The sequence below is a fragment of the Chiloscyllium punctatum genome, chromosome 32 (genome assembly GCF_047496795.1).
Source record: "Chiloscyllium punctatum isolate Juve2018m chromosome 32, sChiPun1.3, whole genome shotgun sequence".
Classification (NCBI taxonomy): Eukaryota; Metazoa; Chordata; class Chondrichthyes; order Orectolobiformes; family Hemiscylliidae; genus Chiloscyllium; species Chiloscyllium punctatum.
Window position 1 is genome coordinate 35856449 of NC_092770.1, and position 16876 is coordinate 35873324.

The 16876-nt window shown below is 38.4% G+C and overlaps 1 protein-coding gene across 7 annotated transcripts in view; it reads left to right on the forward strand.

Moving 5' to 3' along the window:
• LOC140458056 (dedicator of cytokinesis protein 4-like) overlaps positions 1–16876 on the forward strand; it is a 488962-nt gene that overhangs the window by 122568 nt on the left and 349518 nt on the right. For 6 of the 7 annotated variants that reach the window (XM_072552082.1, XM_072552088.1, XM_072552083.1 and 3 more), the window contains exons 2-5: positions 125–208; positions 3956–3996; positions 4923–4978; positions 11098–11194. In XM_072552082.1, the coding sequence (XP_072408183.1) occupies positions 125–208; positions 3956–3996; positions 4923–4978; positions 11098–11194 (278 nt within the window). The remainder of the gene's footprint in view (positions 1–124; positions 209–3955; positions 3997–4922; positions 4979–11097; positions 11195–16876) is intronic. The other variant, XM_072552084.1, reaches the window with a different exon arrangement.

Sequence of the window (16876 nt, forward strand, 5' to 3'; positions counted from 1 at the left end):
ATTATGGTGTATGAATGCTTCCACTGTATGAAAACCCATCACTATTACAATTTCATTGAAGTATACTTTACAGATATTAATGTTTACCTGTAATTAACAAGTATTTCAACTTTTCTCTTTACAGTGATATCTGGTTTTCGAGGAACAGTTCCTCATGGCTTACCATTGGAGGTGGGAGACACAGTTCAGATACTGGAAAAATGTGATGGTGAGTTTTTCAGTAGACATCCTCTTCTGGAAACTCTTTGGTAGATTAGACTTTGCCTCCACCAGTATCCACAAATATGTCTGACTATACAATTGATTTTTTAAAAAAATTTCAGCTATAGCTGCAGTCGGTAATCCAATGCAAATCATCCTCAATGTTGCCCAAAGGGATTTTGTTTCAGTCAGATTTCTGCTCAAACATTTGTAAATTGTAGACTGAGATCGTGCAAGAATCAACACAATCCAGCTCAATTCAGAATACAAAGATATTGTTTTAAAATTTCAGTAATGCTTATTTAAATATTTGAGTAGGTTTAATAATACTTGTGAAAATAGATTTGTTCGAAGAAATAAAGATTTTTATACACTGTCCCTTGTTTACTGGCTGTAAGTAACATGATTCTAAATAACTGAAATTGCATTTTAAAACAAAAAAAAATGTTTTATTTGGTGTTTTTGCTCTCTGAGGAAAGTAGGTAATGTTTAATACTTCAATTTTGTAACAGATGCCCATTAATAACCTTGTGCCTAAACACAAGCATCTTCAAAGCCTTGCGTTTGGCACAATTAACAGGAACTTTCCACAGTGATCAATTAAATCTGGGACATTGCTGGTTTTGAGAGGGGACTGGCATCAGCACAAAAGGATTTAGGAGCTTATTTTATTCTGTTTGTTTTGTGGTTGAAATTCCTGTATCTTTTATGTGGGATGACTAATTTTGGTAAATTGCACTAAAAAAAATGCAAACTCCAGGTCAATATGTCAAGAATGTTTTCTTCTACTGATTAATGGTATTGTGTTTCCTGGAACACGATTAAATTCCATTGAAGTTTACTTTTTCTGTGCAATCTTAGTTTTTAAAGCTTGTTGCTAACAGTTTCATTTCAAGAATATATTGTAATCTGAAAATACAGCATCTGTTTCATTCAGTATATTGACATCTGCAACTTCGCTCTAAGTTATCAAACTCTGTCTGACATCCAGTACTCTGTTCAGCAGAAAACTCCTTCAATTAAAGGTTCAGAAGAAGCAAAACCATTGGTTCCAGTCTCTGCCAGGTTCCCTACATGCTGATTTCATCCTCGTCCTTGCAGTCTTCCTGGCCCAAAACCACACTGTACAGAGCCATGCTCTCATATTTGACCTTTTGGTTAATCTTCAAACCAGATGTCTGTGCCACCGTTCATCTTTGACCTCTATTGTGTCAACTGACTGTCACTACACCATTTCATTTGTGACTGAACCTTCACCGCTGGCTCGGTTTCCTTTTGAAATCAAAATGCTAGCCGGTCTGTCAGATTTTGCCTCCTCAATTGGTCAAAACTTCTGCCTGTGTCTTATTTTTTAAATAAAAGACACAAATGAGGAAATCTGGCTGCATTTACACCAATCCCATTCACCTATCAGCCTTGTAGTCATTGATTAACATTAGATCCTAGTTAAGTCGCCCAATCAATTTTAACATTTTCATTATCTTCGTGTTTCTCCATAGCCTTGTCCCCTGTCTCTCTCGGTCTCCCTGCCCCACCCCCACTAATTCCACAATCCTCTGAGATGTCTGAGCACTGATTGCAGACCCTTGGACATTCCCAATGGAAATCAGTCTGTCATTTGTGGTTACTGTCAAGGCCCCAAAATCTAAATTTCTCACCCTCTAACATCTTTCCTCCTTTAAGATGTTCCTTAGAATTTAACTGTTTGACACAACTTTTCCATCAACTGTCCTACAATCTCTTCATGTGGCTTGATAACTTTAATTTTATAGTGCTCCTATATTTGAGTTTGCCTCCAATGATTTTTTTTACCTGATGAGACAATGTAATATTATCTCCTGTAACGTAAGTAGCTGGCTATGGGTATCGTGGTATGGAACAATTCAGGAAAGTCTGTTATGTACAAATATTGCTGCCTTCGAGCATGGAAATCTCTGTGCTAATATTAAGTTATTAAGAACAACAGAAGAACGTGCTTTGAGTAGACTGTCATGCTTGAAGTGATCCGTGGTAAGACAAGATATGAAACCTTCTAATCTGGTCACATAATGTTATGTGGTGATGATGATATCACATGCTATCTTCAAGATATACTGACTGAGACAATCTCAAAATTTGCAAAGTACCAAAGTGGGTGGTTCATTATGTTAAAAGTGCTATATAAATTTAAATATCTTTGTTGCATTGTCAATAGCTTCCTCATTCAAGAAATCTTCCTTGATTATATTTAATTATTAACTTATTGAATGTATTTATTGAATTTTATTTGATGTTTGATTTGTTTTTTTTGGATACATGTAAAAATAGAAGAATTACATAAATTGAATATTTATAAACTGTTGTTCACTACATAAGAGAAAGCTGATTGCATGTCACTGAAAATTATTTTAAATAACAATGGAAAACTACTTGTTAGGCATCCAGTTCTTAGAAAAATTTTAAAATGTCGAACATTTTTGAAATGATTTGATTGTGGTGTTTCACCTGGAAAGTGTTTTTGAGTTTTCTCAAAAGGGGTGCAAATAGACCAAATTCAAGGATATATTTCAATGTGGCAGTTTGGTCAGTGTTGAGAGTATAGGTGGCCTCTGGCATGATGTTTTTCAACCAAGTGGAAGAGATTGCAAAAATTCCTTTTTTCACTTACTTAGCTAGTTTTGGACAAACGGTACAACACAACCAAGTAATATCTTCACGCCGTGGTATCTTACATTGACATGAACTCATAATTCAACCACAGGCTCATAATTTTCTGTGAACACAATCTCATTAGTTTTCTCCTTCCCTGTCTAACCTTGACTGTGTTTCATGTGACTGCTTGTTTAAAGTGTATGCTGACAACAGTGCAATGATGGAAATCAGTAAGCAGATGTATTTTTTTGTAGCAAGTAGCGTACATGTAGACCAGGCCAGGTAAAGAAGGTAAGATTAGTGAATCACATGGGCTTTACAACAGTAGGCAGTGGTTACATGGTTACCCTTAAGTACAGATTTTAATTAAATTTAAGTTTCACCATCTGCCTTTGGTGGGATTTGAACCCATGCCCAAACAACATTAGTCTGGGGCTCTGGAATCCTAGAAAAATTGACATTCCCAGTGACATTGCCACTACACTGCTACCTTCCTGTGCGAGTGAATTGGGCAAGCAATTATGTGTAATCCAAGCCAGCAGATCGAAGGATTGAAAGATTAATGGTTCAATGACTGTGAAGGAAGTGTAAATTTGTTTGGGTGAATTCCATGTCAATTCAGGTACAGAGAAAGAAAGAATGATGGTAAAAGGCAGATTGAAATAAGAAAACTTGTGGGGAAAAAAAAATTTTGTTTACGAAACTAACAAATAAACAATTATGGCACCTTATCTTATCTTCAGACTAATAAGACCTTTGTGTGGTGCATTTAGATCCTATTTCTGTGCAAATGTATTTGCATGATCAGGGAAAAGGCATGCTGTCATTTTCAAGACATCACGCTGACATCATTGTTTCAATTTCCTGTTTGGTCATATACCTGCCACCCTGGTGGGTGCTGTAGCATATGTCCATGAATGTTGTGTGCAAATTATGAGACATGAATTTACAAAGAAGAGCATCAAACTGTGGCTTTGCAGACTCGAGGGGGTCCCATAATAGGCGCATCCCGATGCCAGTTTCCTGCAGCACTTTGTCACTCTCTTTGAGGTACCTTTCACCACTGCTGTTATACAGTTTAATGCAGGAACTTTAATGTATCTTTTTTCTTTCTTTTATTTAGGCTGGTACAGAGGATTTGTTTTAAAAAGTCCAAGTATTAAGGTATGTATATTAGAATGTTTTTCATTTTTGTACCTGGTTTGTACTGAGTGCTTTCTTTTTGCAACAGTTCATAATTATAGAATCCCTGTAGTATAGAAAGAGGAATTCAGCCCATCATGTCTGCACCATTACTCCAAAGAACATCCCAACCCCCTACCCTATCCAAGTAATCCTGCATTTACCATGGCTAACCCACCTAGCCTGCACATCCCTCGACATTACAGGGTAATTTAGCATGCCCAATCTACCTAACCTGTATATCTTTGGAATTGGGGTGGGGGTGGGGGAGTGGGAGCATCTGGCAAAAACCCACACAGACACTGAGAGAACATACAGTCACCCAAGGCTAGAATTGAACCTTGGTCCGTGGCATTGTGAAGCAGCAGTACTGTCTACTCAGCCACTGTGCCACCCAATCTCCTGATTTTCTAATGCTTTTCCAGTGTAAAAAAATAAACTTGTGTCCTCTGACAATTGGCCAATGTTTTGTTCAAAATAACACTGATACTTAAAACAGATTTTTGAAAATTTACAATTAAAAGTGAAAGTTTAATTTACTGCTCCCTGCTTTGTATGCCAGCCAATTTGTTTTCACTGTCACTGATGAGATTACTGTGTCTTAGTCTGTAGTCCATGATGTAAATTTTCCACCAAATGAAGTTGGCTATTCAAAAAGAAACTTGCACAGTTGTCAGGTTATAAGCTGAATGCACACTACTCTTTAGTACTGAGCAGAAAAATTGTTAATTTGACCCATCATGCATTCATTATCCATTAGTGATAATCCAAAAGTAACCAATTATGGTTTATGTTCCAAGTTGTGTTAAGTGGCCCTTGTTGTAACATATGGTTCTGAATAATGAATTTTATGTTCTAGAAGTAAGAAAGATGCTTCAAAAATAAAATGTTTTGTTTTACTCTCATAGGGAATTTTCCCAGCTACCTACATTCACTTGAAAAATGCAAATGTCAAAAACAAAGGGTAAGTTCAATGTCAAAATAATAATAGAAAAGACTGTTTGCTATATTGGCTACCCAAATAGCATTAGGATTGTTAATAAAATATTGATTTGCACAGTCTTTGTACTGAATTGTGACAATAATTACCATTATCACGGATCCACGCGGGAAGAAATATTTGTTCTACATAACAGGACAAAATATTCTCCATAATCTGTAATTGTTCCCATTTGTGATCAAATGAGCTGCCAACTGGAGGCTTTCATGAATAACATTTGAGAGAATGATATTATGTCCTGAAAATTATTTTCTTCTGAGGATTTCTGAAAATGATAAATATGATGAGCAGGAATGACAGTTGCATTTTCCTTCTCCATCCAAGTGCTATGTGCACATAGTGTGGTTAACAATTGCATTCTCTTATCCATTGAATGACTTGCCCTCAACAAAGAATGTGGTACATGAATTCCATTTCCACCTCATCCAGTTCCTCCCTGTCAGTAGTCATGTATATTTTGGAACCTTTGTACATGTTACAACCCAGTGACTGATTTATTTTCATGTCCTTCTCATCCACATAAAAAAGATTGAACTGAAAAAGGAAGGTGATATTGCTAATTCCATGAGTTATTGATATGGAGTTACTTAAGCATGCAGGCCTTAAACATTTCTAAAAGGATAGAGGAAGTCAAAACTAAAGTAAAATTCTGAAAAAAATGATTTAGATTCTTCAAATTCTAGTCTGCAGCCAAAGTCAATCGCTCCAATAGCAATTGGCACTGTGGTTATCTTCTGGATAAGTTATGTCTGGTTGAATTTTTTTTTGTCTGGAAACAATTGTGTAGTTTCAGGCTTTTCCTTGAAGAGCCCTCCATTTGTCATGATGCCACCTTCCATTCTTGAGAGGGATTTCAAAGGGTGAAGGACAGAACCAAGGTTGTTGCTGCTCTCGCACATTCTCTGAACGTGTTCAAACCAGGTTTTTTTTTACTGCCTACCTGCTGGAGGATCGGCCTTGCTCAGAAAGTGCTTTAGACTTTGTCTTTGTCTAAGCAAATTCTTCCTTACAAATGCAATGTTATTGCTGCTGTAGCTACATCTTTTGGTTTGAAAAGCATCTTTTTCACAAGGTTCAAGAAATATGTATATCTATATGTCCATTCCATGATATATATTGACTTTTTAGATAACACACATCTTCATAACCAAGTCTTTTATGCTTTTAGTCGAAGTCCTTTTGATGCTGTTGATTTTGCAATTTTGTTTCACTTTGGATTCTTGCCACTTGAATGATAAAACATGAAACTAAATAGTTAATTGGCTACATGATTCCTAATTGGAGTTTGAAAGGTTAAAACACAAATGCAAACAATGAAAGTCCTTAATGTGACCTCCTTAATCCTCAGATAGTTTTGATCATCAGAAATACTGCATTTAAATCTGATGTTTCTGGAACTAAACTTAAATACTTTGCTGGTGAGAGCATAGTTCAGCTTTAACTTCCTGCACAAATCTTGAATTTCATCCCCTTTGGGGTTATCAAGGCATGCAATAAACAGGGCTAAGTGATCATGCTGAAGATTTGTAGTCTAGCCGCACCCAGTCATGAATGTAGTGGACAATTAAACAGAGAAGTAGGAGACTACAAATAACCCAGCAGGTTAGCGAAAAGACTAGGCTGAAGCATTTGCTACTGTCTTCAGACAAAAGGATGATCCATCTTGGCCTGTCCCAGCGGGTTTCCAGGATCACAGATGTCAGCCTTCAGTTCTCTCACATGATGTCAAGAAACAGCTGGAAACTACAAAGTCAAGGGCCCTGATAACACTTTGGCAATTTAGAGTGACGACTGGTGCTGCAGAACTTGCCGCGCCTCCTAGCCAAGCTGTTCCAGCAGAGTGACAACACTGGCATCTACCCAACAATGTGGAAAATTGGGCAGCCACACAAAAGGCGAAAAAAATCCAACCCAGCCAAATACTTGTCAATCAGTCTACTGTCAGTCATCAGCAAAGTTATCATCAACAGTGCTGTCAAACAGTATTGCTTCGCAATAAACTACCCACTGACACTCCATTTGGGTTCTGCCAGGGTCATTTCAGCTTCTAACCTCATTGCAACATTAATTAAAATATAAACAAAACAGCTGAATTACAGAGTAATTGTCTTTGACATGGAAGCAGTATTTGACTGAGTACGGCAAAATAAAATCAAAATTTAAGTCAGTCACGGTGAAATTCTTTACAGACTAGAAAAAAAGATCACTGTGGTTGTTGAGGTCAATGAATTTAGTCCCAGAACGTTTCTGCATGTAGTCCTTCATCTCGGGTTTTGGATCCAAGTATTTTCAGCATAATGACTGATCTCTCTCTCTTTTTCTCTCTCTCTCTCTCTTTTTCTCTTTCTCTCTCTCTCTCTCTCTCTCTCTTTTTCTCTCACTCTCTCTCTTTTTCTCTTTTTCTCTCACACACACACACGCTCGCTCGCTCTTGCACGCTTACTCTCGCTCTCCCTCCCTCTCTCCCACTCATTTGCTCTCTTCCCCCCTGCCCTTCTCTCTCTCTTTTCCTCCTCCCCCCCCCCCCCCCCCCCCCCATCTCGCTGTCTGTCTCTTTCCCTCTTTCTGTAGCTCTGTCAATCATGAGGGGACAGATAAGGTGAGTAGCCAAGGTCTTTTCCCCAGGGTAGGGGAGTCCAAAGCTAGAAGGCACAGGTTTAGGGTGAGAGGGGAAAAATTAAAAAGAGACCTGAGGAGCAACCTTTTCACACAGGGTGGTGTCTGTATGGAACAAGCTGTGAAAGGAAGTAGTAACGGTGAGTATGTTTACAACATTCAAGACATTTGGACAAGTAAGTGGATAGGAAAGATTGAGGGATATGAGCTAAAGGCGGGCAAATAGGACTAGTTGAGTTTAGGATACCTGTTCGGCATTGAAGTTTCAGTGCTGTATGACTTTCTGTCTCTGTCTCTATCTTCTCCACCACCCCCTCGGCATAAACTCAAGTGAGGATGTTTGCCCATGTTTATTTGTGAATCCTCAAATGTGAAAGCTATAAGATCTGTAACAAGAGCAAGCAAGTGGAAAAACATAACAAGTTAGCGAACTTCTGTAGAGCAAAACAGGGTTAACATTTCAACTCCTCAATGCATCTTACCATTTCCACTTCACAGTCAATGGTATTACCATTGCTGAATCTTGCATGTTAAAATCTGTGAAGTACCATTGACCAAAAACTAAACCTGACTCACCATATAAATATTTTAGCTACAAGAGCAGGGGTAAGGAATTTTGTACTGAGTAACACTTCCAGTCTCCTGAAAGTTAGTCTGCCATGTACTATGCGTAAGTCAGTAATATGATGGACTACTCTCCACTTGCCTGATGAGTGCTACTTCAGTGACACTCTGGAAGCTTGATACCATCAAGACTGAAGCATCCCACTGATCACCTAAAACATTGACTTGCTCCATCACTAATGTGCAGTGCTAACTGTATTGAGTGTATGTTGCTGGAAAAGCACAGCAGGTCAGGCAGCATCCGAGGAGCAGGAAAATCGACGTTTCAGGCCAGAGCCCTTCATCAGGAATTCTGTGTGGAGTTTGCACATTCTCCCTGTGTCTGCGTGGGTTTCCTCCAGGTGCTCCAGTTTCCTCCCACAGTTCAAAAATGTGAAGGTTAGGTGAATTGGCCATGCTAAATTGCCAGTAGTGTTAGGTGAATGGGGTAAATGTAGGGGAATGGGTCTGGGTGGGTTGCTCTTCGGAGGGTCGGTGTGGACTTGTTGGACCGAAGGGCCTGTTTCCACACTAAGTAATCTAATCTAATCTACACTCAACTCTGATCTCCAGCATCTGCAGACCTCACTGTTTCCCAGTGCTAACAGTGTGTTTAACCTACAAGATACAGTGCAACGATTCTCCAAGATGTTAATGATAGCACTTTCCACTTCCAGAGCTCGACTACTTAGAAGAACAAGGGCAACAGATATATGGAAGCATCCCTCAATGATGCACACCATTCTGACTTGAAACTATGCTCACATTTCTTTTCTCTTTCTGGGTCAAAATCCCAGAACACACTTCTTAACACAAATGTTGGTGGTGTTATCCAACATGAACTGCAGCAGTTCAAGAAGGTCATCATCTTCTCCAGAGCAAAGAAGGATGGACAACAAATGGTGACCTGGCTTGTGATGCCACATCTGTGAACTTTTTTTTTCTTTTAAATTTTCTTTGTACAGTTAATTTTAGGTGCACTGTCATCTAGAGGATCAATTTGTTGATATTACTGTTTGGATACACCGGTCCATGACCCCATTTCTGGCCCTGCCAATCTGCATGGCAGGAGCAATTATCCTATTTAAATTCACCCAGTAGGTGCTGGGGTCAGCAGGAGTTCATCACTGGCATAATTGTTAAAATTGCAAGACAGGCTGGTAACTTTTCTCTAGTGAGTATTAATGGCAGCCTTCCTTATGCATTAAGGCCTCTGTGTCCTAATGTTCAGAAACTCAATCTTTCTCTTCCTTTTGGAGGAACAATGAAAATGTTATTTTTCAAACAAAATTTAAGACTTTTGACCATGGTCAAACTTTAGTACCTGGATAGGTCCCACATCTACCTGGGTACTGAAGTTAACAGACTGGTGGGCAGTTTTAATTTGGCATAACTGGCATCTCATGGTCTGCAAGGTTAGCAACAAAGAAAAGGATGCATCTCCAGCTACGATTTAGTCCCTACCCCCTCCTCTGATATTGATGACTTGGCTTTGTGGTGGGTGGCAACGTTCTCCAAACTAGACCCAAGTCAGATCAGCAGGAAACATCATTCTCTGACTTAGTTCCTTTAATTTACTTGCATCACACAAATGGAGGAGACACTCATGAGATGTCTGCTGGAGTTTTGTGTATTGTTCTGGGCTCAACCTTGAAGCGAAGATGTGAACAAATCGGTGAGAATGCAGAAGCGGGTCACAAGAGTAGTTCCCGGGATGAGAAACTTCAGTTCTGAGGCAAGATCTAAAAGTTTGGGACCATTCTCCTTGCAGGGAAGAAGGCTGAGAGGAGGGTTGATAGAGGTTCCAAAATCGTGAGGAGGCTGGATAGAGTAGAAAAGGAACAAGAATGAGCTGGCTTTGATCGAGAGTCATGTGCAAAAGAAGCAAGGGTGATGTGAAGGGATTAAAAAAAAAATTCATACAGGGGCCAGTTATGGCACACTGCCTACAAGTGTGGTGGAAGCAAATTCAGTCAAAGCATTTTTGAGGCTATTAGATGATTATTTGGAAATGAAATACTGTGCAGGGTATCGAGAAAAAGCAGAAAATTGGCACTAGGCAATGATCTTCCCTTGAAGAACCAATGCAGGCACGATGGGCTGAATTGCCTCCTCGTGCACCAATAACAATTGTGATTCTGTAAAATGCTGTGCTTAAACTTTAACAATGTTTCACAAGAATTGTTGAGTTTGACCCAATGATTGCTGTTTCTATTGCGATCGATGTATATGAGGCCAAATAGGTTCTTCAATGTTAACTTGGTCTCTACTGAGTGACCGGTAACTCAAAAATGTCTTTTGGATTTGTATATTTATCCAAATTTAGGAAATTTAAATAAGCCAAAAAATGCAAATAAATAGGATTACTGATTCCTAACCCACTGTCAAAACTGTGGACATATTTATGCTGAGGTCTAAAAATATAATGTGAACCAGTTGGATTGCACATCATAAGAGAAGAATCGAATAAAGCAATTGAACTGGATTTAAGACCATGTCGATACTGTACTTAACTGAATGGGTAGCTGCATTTACTGCAAAGAAATCTCTCTTGATGCAGTTGTGTTTTGTACAATTTGAACATCTTTGTTGAATGCATCTTTCAAGAAATAATTAAATGTGAATATATGCAGAAATGCTGTGCAGTTGCTTGTCTGACTTGAAGTATAACATTTTGTATGGACTTGTTTTGGTCAATAGAATAATTTTCCATTCTTGAAGTTAACAAGATAGAATGTTAAATTTTCTGTAATTTTAAAGAACTAAAATGCACAGCTTCAAAGTGAAATAGCCCAGTAAGTTTGTGACATGTTGCAAATGTATGACAGTCAGCTCATGGATGATGTATTCTTTCACAACCACAGGCAATTTGAAACAATCATTCCAACAGAAGACTCTGTCATCACAGAAATGACAGGAACTTTACGAGAATGGGGGATTATGTGGAAACAGCTTTATGTGGTAATAGCTTTTTTACTTTTTTGATCCTGTTATGCCCGGAGATATACTCATGAGTTAATGACTTTTCTCCAAATCTGCAAATTTTCCCTGACTTGTATCCAGAAGAGCATAGTATTGTGATTTTTCTATTAGTGGATTAATCATTGCAGATGCACAATAACCTGTGGGACCACAGGAATTTTACAATAATTCTGTTATTGTTTTTGTAGAAAAATGGTCAGGTTGAATGAGCAGCGCATCCAGAAGCCTTTCACACATTTAAGAACAGTTAAGACTTGATGAATCATCACACATTCATATTCTTCTCACACATGAACATTTTTGACACTTGCGTGCTGTTTAAACAGCCAGGCAAGACACCTTATATTAATTCTGACAGCTGAAGCAGCGATGGTGTGGGTTCAATACCAAATCATGTTTGAACTGCTAGTGGGTTAGTAGGTTGGAAATATAAATACATCCAATTATATTCATGGTTTTAAAATTGCCTTATATATTCGAGTCAAAGTTGATCTCATGCAGAACATCCAAAATATTCCATATATCTTGTGTAAAGGTTCACCCTAGTTCTTCACAGATAATAGATCAACATTTTTTTCATTATTCATTTCGAGATCAATTAGGCTTCTAAAATGAATTAGTATTTTCATTGTCACACATTTTTCAGCCCCTGAAAAGTAGGATCCATGCAACAGTCAACCCCATAAATTTAACCTTAAAACAGTCTTAAAAAATTCGACTTTTACGCAGGTGTGTATATATGGTCTACCTTTCTGTTGCCGTAATTATTAGACTTTAATATCAACTAGATGTTTTGGGTTTTGCTTTAACTTTGATTTTTTCTTTTCGAGAAAGTTATTTAGTTAAATGTAATCCAGGGTCCAGAAATTCTTGTGAAGATAATCTTGAGTGATGCTTTGCCCATCTGAATCCTAATAATTAAAGAGTCCTAATCATAACCATAAGAGCTGTCTGAATTATTTCAAACATTAAAAAAAACAATTTGTCCTTGTTCACTACAGTTGACACGAAGTTCAGTGCCTCAAAAATAAAACCTTCTAATTTCCTGTTCAGCTCTTTTGATAGCTTGAGGTATTGTAATAGAGTTTATAATGAGGAAAATGTGGTATAATTCACCGACGGGAGTATTGAATGCAATTGCAAAATAGCATTGGCTGTCAGACAATAACCAAAGTTAAATCTCTGCCCACTTGAAATCTCTCCACTCTTTTAAAAGTAGTTATAGCTGTTGAAGTGTACTTTATTGCTGGCTGGGCCATTTCCTGGCTGCCTTTTGTGGGGTAGGCTTTGCTTTCACTTCAGGCAAAATGCAATGTCTTTATGACCTTGTCAAGGTTGTGACATCTGAACCAGTACAGTGAAGTGGATTAAAGCAGCAGGGCATCAAAGAATCAGCTGAAATAAAATCTATCAATTCCAAGGATAGAGTTGATGTATAGTCTAATCTCTGTTGTCTCTCGTTTCTCTCCACCCTGTTAAAATGTGTAAAACTTTTTGTTGTATTGTTGCTAAAGTAGACATATTTACATTTCCTTTCTCATCAAGCCAGATGCATAAAGCAAAGGTTCAAGCTTTTGTTGTGCTAACATTGATTGGGGAGAGGATGATTTAAAAGATTACTTCCCACTCTCGTATAATTAGACATCATGAGATGCAAACAGGAGCTGGTGGCATTGTGGTAATGTCACGACATAAGTAAACCAGAACCACTGGCTAATGTTTTGGGGATTTAGGTTTGAGTATTGCTGTGACAAATGGTCCTTGCATTCTGGAAAAATGGGAGATCAAAAGCTTGTTAAATAATGATCATGCAACTCTCAGTTGTTGTTAAAAACCTTCCAGGTTCATAAAAGACCTGGAAGGAAATCCGCCATCCTTCCCTTATCTGGCGTACACCAGCCTCCAGCCCACGACAGTGTAACTGGCTTTTAACTGCCATCTGGGCAATTTGGAACAGACTGAAAATGTTAGCCTTGTCAATAATGCTCACACTCCCACAAACAAAAAGAAAGCATCAATTAACCAGTTTCTAATATCCTTGCACATTCTTTGATGCTCATTCATTTTAACCTTTAAACTATTAAGTGCTTTAAATGTTAGAAAATTGAACATGTGCATGACACTTTCAAGTATGGGGAAAAACCTGGGTCACTCTTCTACCATCAAGCAACTGGTTGTGAAGGGACATTTTTTAACAACCTATGGTCAGGAAAAGCTATATGGTTTTGGGATAGTAGAAATTTATAGTTCAGGTTGGGAGTGGAGTGATATTTAAAAACATGCGAAGCTAAACAATGATAATAATGGTATTACACTGTGTGCAAATAACGATCTTCCTGAGCCCTTGCACTGTCACTGTTTTGGTAGCAAATTACCCTAATGCCATTATTTTAAGATCTTGAATGTGCTACATGGTTTCAGTGATTTCAATAAACATGGAAGTACAGAACTAATGCTGTCAAGCATTTACACATGTGGAAGTTGTACCTGTGTTCCAGTCTGCATCGTCTCAGGATCTTTTCCAGATCAGATGGTCATAGGCTGAAAGAAAGAGTCCAACATTGCCAATAATTGTGTTGATGAAGACCTGTCATTTATGCAGCTGGTGAGAATCTGGTCAAACATTAAAACAGAATCTTACTGGAAGGGGCATTTTCAGTCACACATTGCTCAGCTTTCTGTTTGAATTTAAAAAAAACATAATATTTTTCTGAAATCAAAAACACCTGCTTTGAAAAAAATCTTTATTTAAATCCATGTCCCACATCCCCATGGAAACGCAGCATTTCAGGTCAGGAGGACTCTGGAGAAATGCTCAGGTACCATCTGTCACAGACTCAGTTAGTGAGTAGTTCAATTGATCAAAAAAGGATTGACATTATTTTCATTAAAGGATGCTGATCCAAAGCTGCCAGTCATTTTTTTCCCCAGTTAGAGGCCAGTATTATCACCTGGTCCCAATGCTGGTATTTTCTTCACAATGCCTTTACTTATCAAGTCCAATTTATAATAATCTTTTATTGAAAGTTGGATTGTTTATTATTCTTTTAACTCCTTCTGCAATTCACTGGTGCACAGTTCTTTGTCCTACACCCTCATTCTAAAATTCACCAAGCCAGCTTTCCTTAATTTGCTGGGGTTGGTGAGGGAGCGTAGTAAAGCTGGGAAACCTCAGAACCTTTCAGAAGTACGTGGATGAGTGCTTGAAATGTCATAGTATTTGTACCATGGGCCAAGTGCTGGGAAGTAGGATTAGTATAGATAGGTTAGTATAGATTCAATGCATCAAACAGCCTCTTTTGTGTTGTATGACTTGAAGACAAATTTATCTTTCAACATTCTACACAACTCTTAACCTTATGCTACTGCTGAGTTAAGGGTGTAATGTTCTGAAAGGGTTAATGTGTGTTAGCCACGCCCCCCCCACCCCCAACCAAAAAAAATCAATATGTTGATCTCAGACTCTAGGTTTTGAAGGAAGTAGACCTAACGTTATGTTGTTTCTCATAGTTTCTGTTGCAATGAATGTTGCACTGAAACATATATCAAGTGTTAATCAAGCAAGAAAGTGCATCTAACTTAACACAAGAGTTTCTTCTAGTTCAACTGCCAGGCAGTTCTCCTCCAGGCTAGACCTGTAAGTCTTTACCAGGAAGCAGGTCCTTGATTATAATTCTACTCGATGGATCTTATACAATGATGAACTGTGGTGAGGGTTCAACTTGCAACACCGAACAGGATGCTTTTTGGAGGGTTGTGCATATTTTCAGACTGCATGTTAGAAACAATTTGTGAAGTTTCTGGATTGCAATTAAATGAAAGGAAATTAATTGCTGTTCAGTTGCTTGCTCAGCTCCTGTTATGTGAGAAATGTCCATTTGTTTTTCACTGCGATTTTCAGTAATTTTCGTTATTTCAAAGTTTGAAAATCATCTATTTAGGGAGAATAGTGAGTTATAAGATGAAGGAAGTTTGGAATGGAAAATCCTAGTGAAAAACTTTTGAATGGGTCAGATGAATTAAAAAAAACTGTTTTTTAGAAAAAGGTGACAAAGAGAAAATAATGATTGAAAGGTTGTAATATTGTATGAAGGATTAGATCAGTGCGTAAATTGCCTCAAAAAAAGACACAGCCAAATCTGACTTGCAGATCCCCACTAAGACTGTGTGTCTAGATAAATCAACTGCTGCTAGTATTATTGAGAGCAACGTTTCAAAAAATACTTCCCTGTGAAATGCTTTATTTGAAATAAATTGCTTTTTTTTCCCATGGTTTTTTTATTTCAATGTCTATTTGGTGTTTACTTGACAGAATTTTTACCTAAACTCCATCAGTCATCTTACGGATATTCAGAAAGCTCTTTTGATCATTTAATCCATTGCCTCATGTCACTGGAAGAGTTAATGTCGTTCATTGTTGATATCCAACCGTTTGCTGTTTCTAACCCCAGTGATCCCACAAAGAACCTTGGTTAACTTCTCAATTTTTAATTCTGATAAGGTAATGATTGTCTAAATCTTTGCAAAGGAGAGGTGAAACAGGAGCTGGCTTTATTTTTCTATCAGGATCCCTACTGTGTTGGGAGTCTCAAAGTTCAGGCTTTCGTGTAGGGGAACCTTCCAACTGGTAAAGTTGCTGTTCGATTAAGAGGAGCAGGCAGACACTGAAAGCTAGGCGGCCTTCCAGTTTCAGTGATGCCTGCACAACAAGCTTAGTAATTGGTAGGGTTCTTCAAGAAGGTACCTTCCCAGCTATTTTTATTTTAAAAGTTCAACAAAACAGGCAGGCCACAAGCAGAAATTTCCCAACAGATGTGCTGGTGTTGGAGGGGTTCAAAAGAGGTTCATAAGAATGAACAAAGGGCTTGTCATATAAGGAGCAGTTGAGGATTCTGGGTCTATACTCAATGGAGTTCAGAAGAATGGGAGAGGGTAGCCTCATTGAAACTTCCAGAACATGGAGAAGCCTGGATAGAGGAGACATGCAGAAGATGCACTCATAGGAGATGATCTGAGGGCACAGCCTCCGAGTGAATGGATGACCCTTTAGAACGGAGATGAGGAGGAATGTCTTCAGTGGGAAGGTTGTGAATCTATTGCACTACTTGCTGCTGAAGGCTGAGGAGGCCATATCATTGAGATAGATTCTTGATTACTAAGGAGATCAAGGGTTATTGTGAGAAGGCAGGAGAATGGGGTTGAGAAGCACATTAGACATGATCAAATTGTGGAGCAGACTCAGTTGACCGAAAGACCACATTCTGCTCCTATATCTAATGACTACAACAATACCCAGGCTGGATGGTTGCGATAGTCAAGCTGGCTTGCCTGGTGTGCTGACACCATAGCTTGTGGCGAAGTGCCAGGTAATGGATATGTTCTCCCCCACTCCCATGTAAGTAGGAAAATTGGAAGCTAACTAGTAAATCCCACTTCACCTCTCTTTCAGTGCTCTTCAATATTCTTAATGAATTTACTTGTCTCCCCAGTTTGTGTGATAGCCATACTTACCTTCGCTCAGAACAGTATTGCCAAATTAATGCACAAGCCGGTGCTGGTATTTTTGTGTCCGCTTTGACCCCCATCTTGTCACTCTCTTCTTTGTTTCCAACATCAGGGGAGTCAGTAATTCAACTTAATTTGGATTTAGTTTAATTTTAA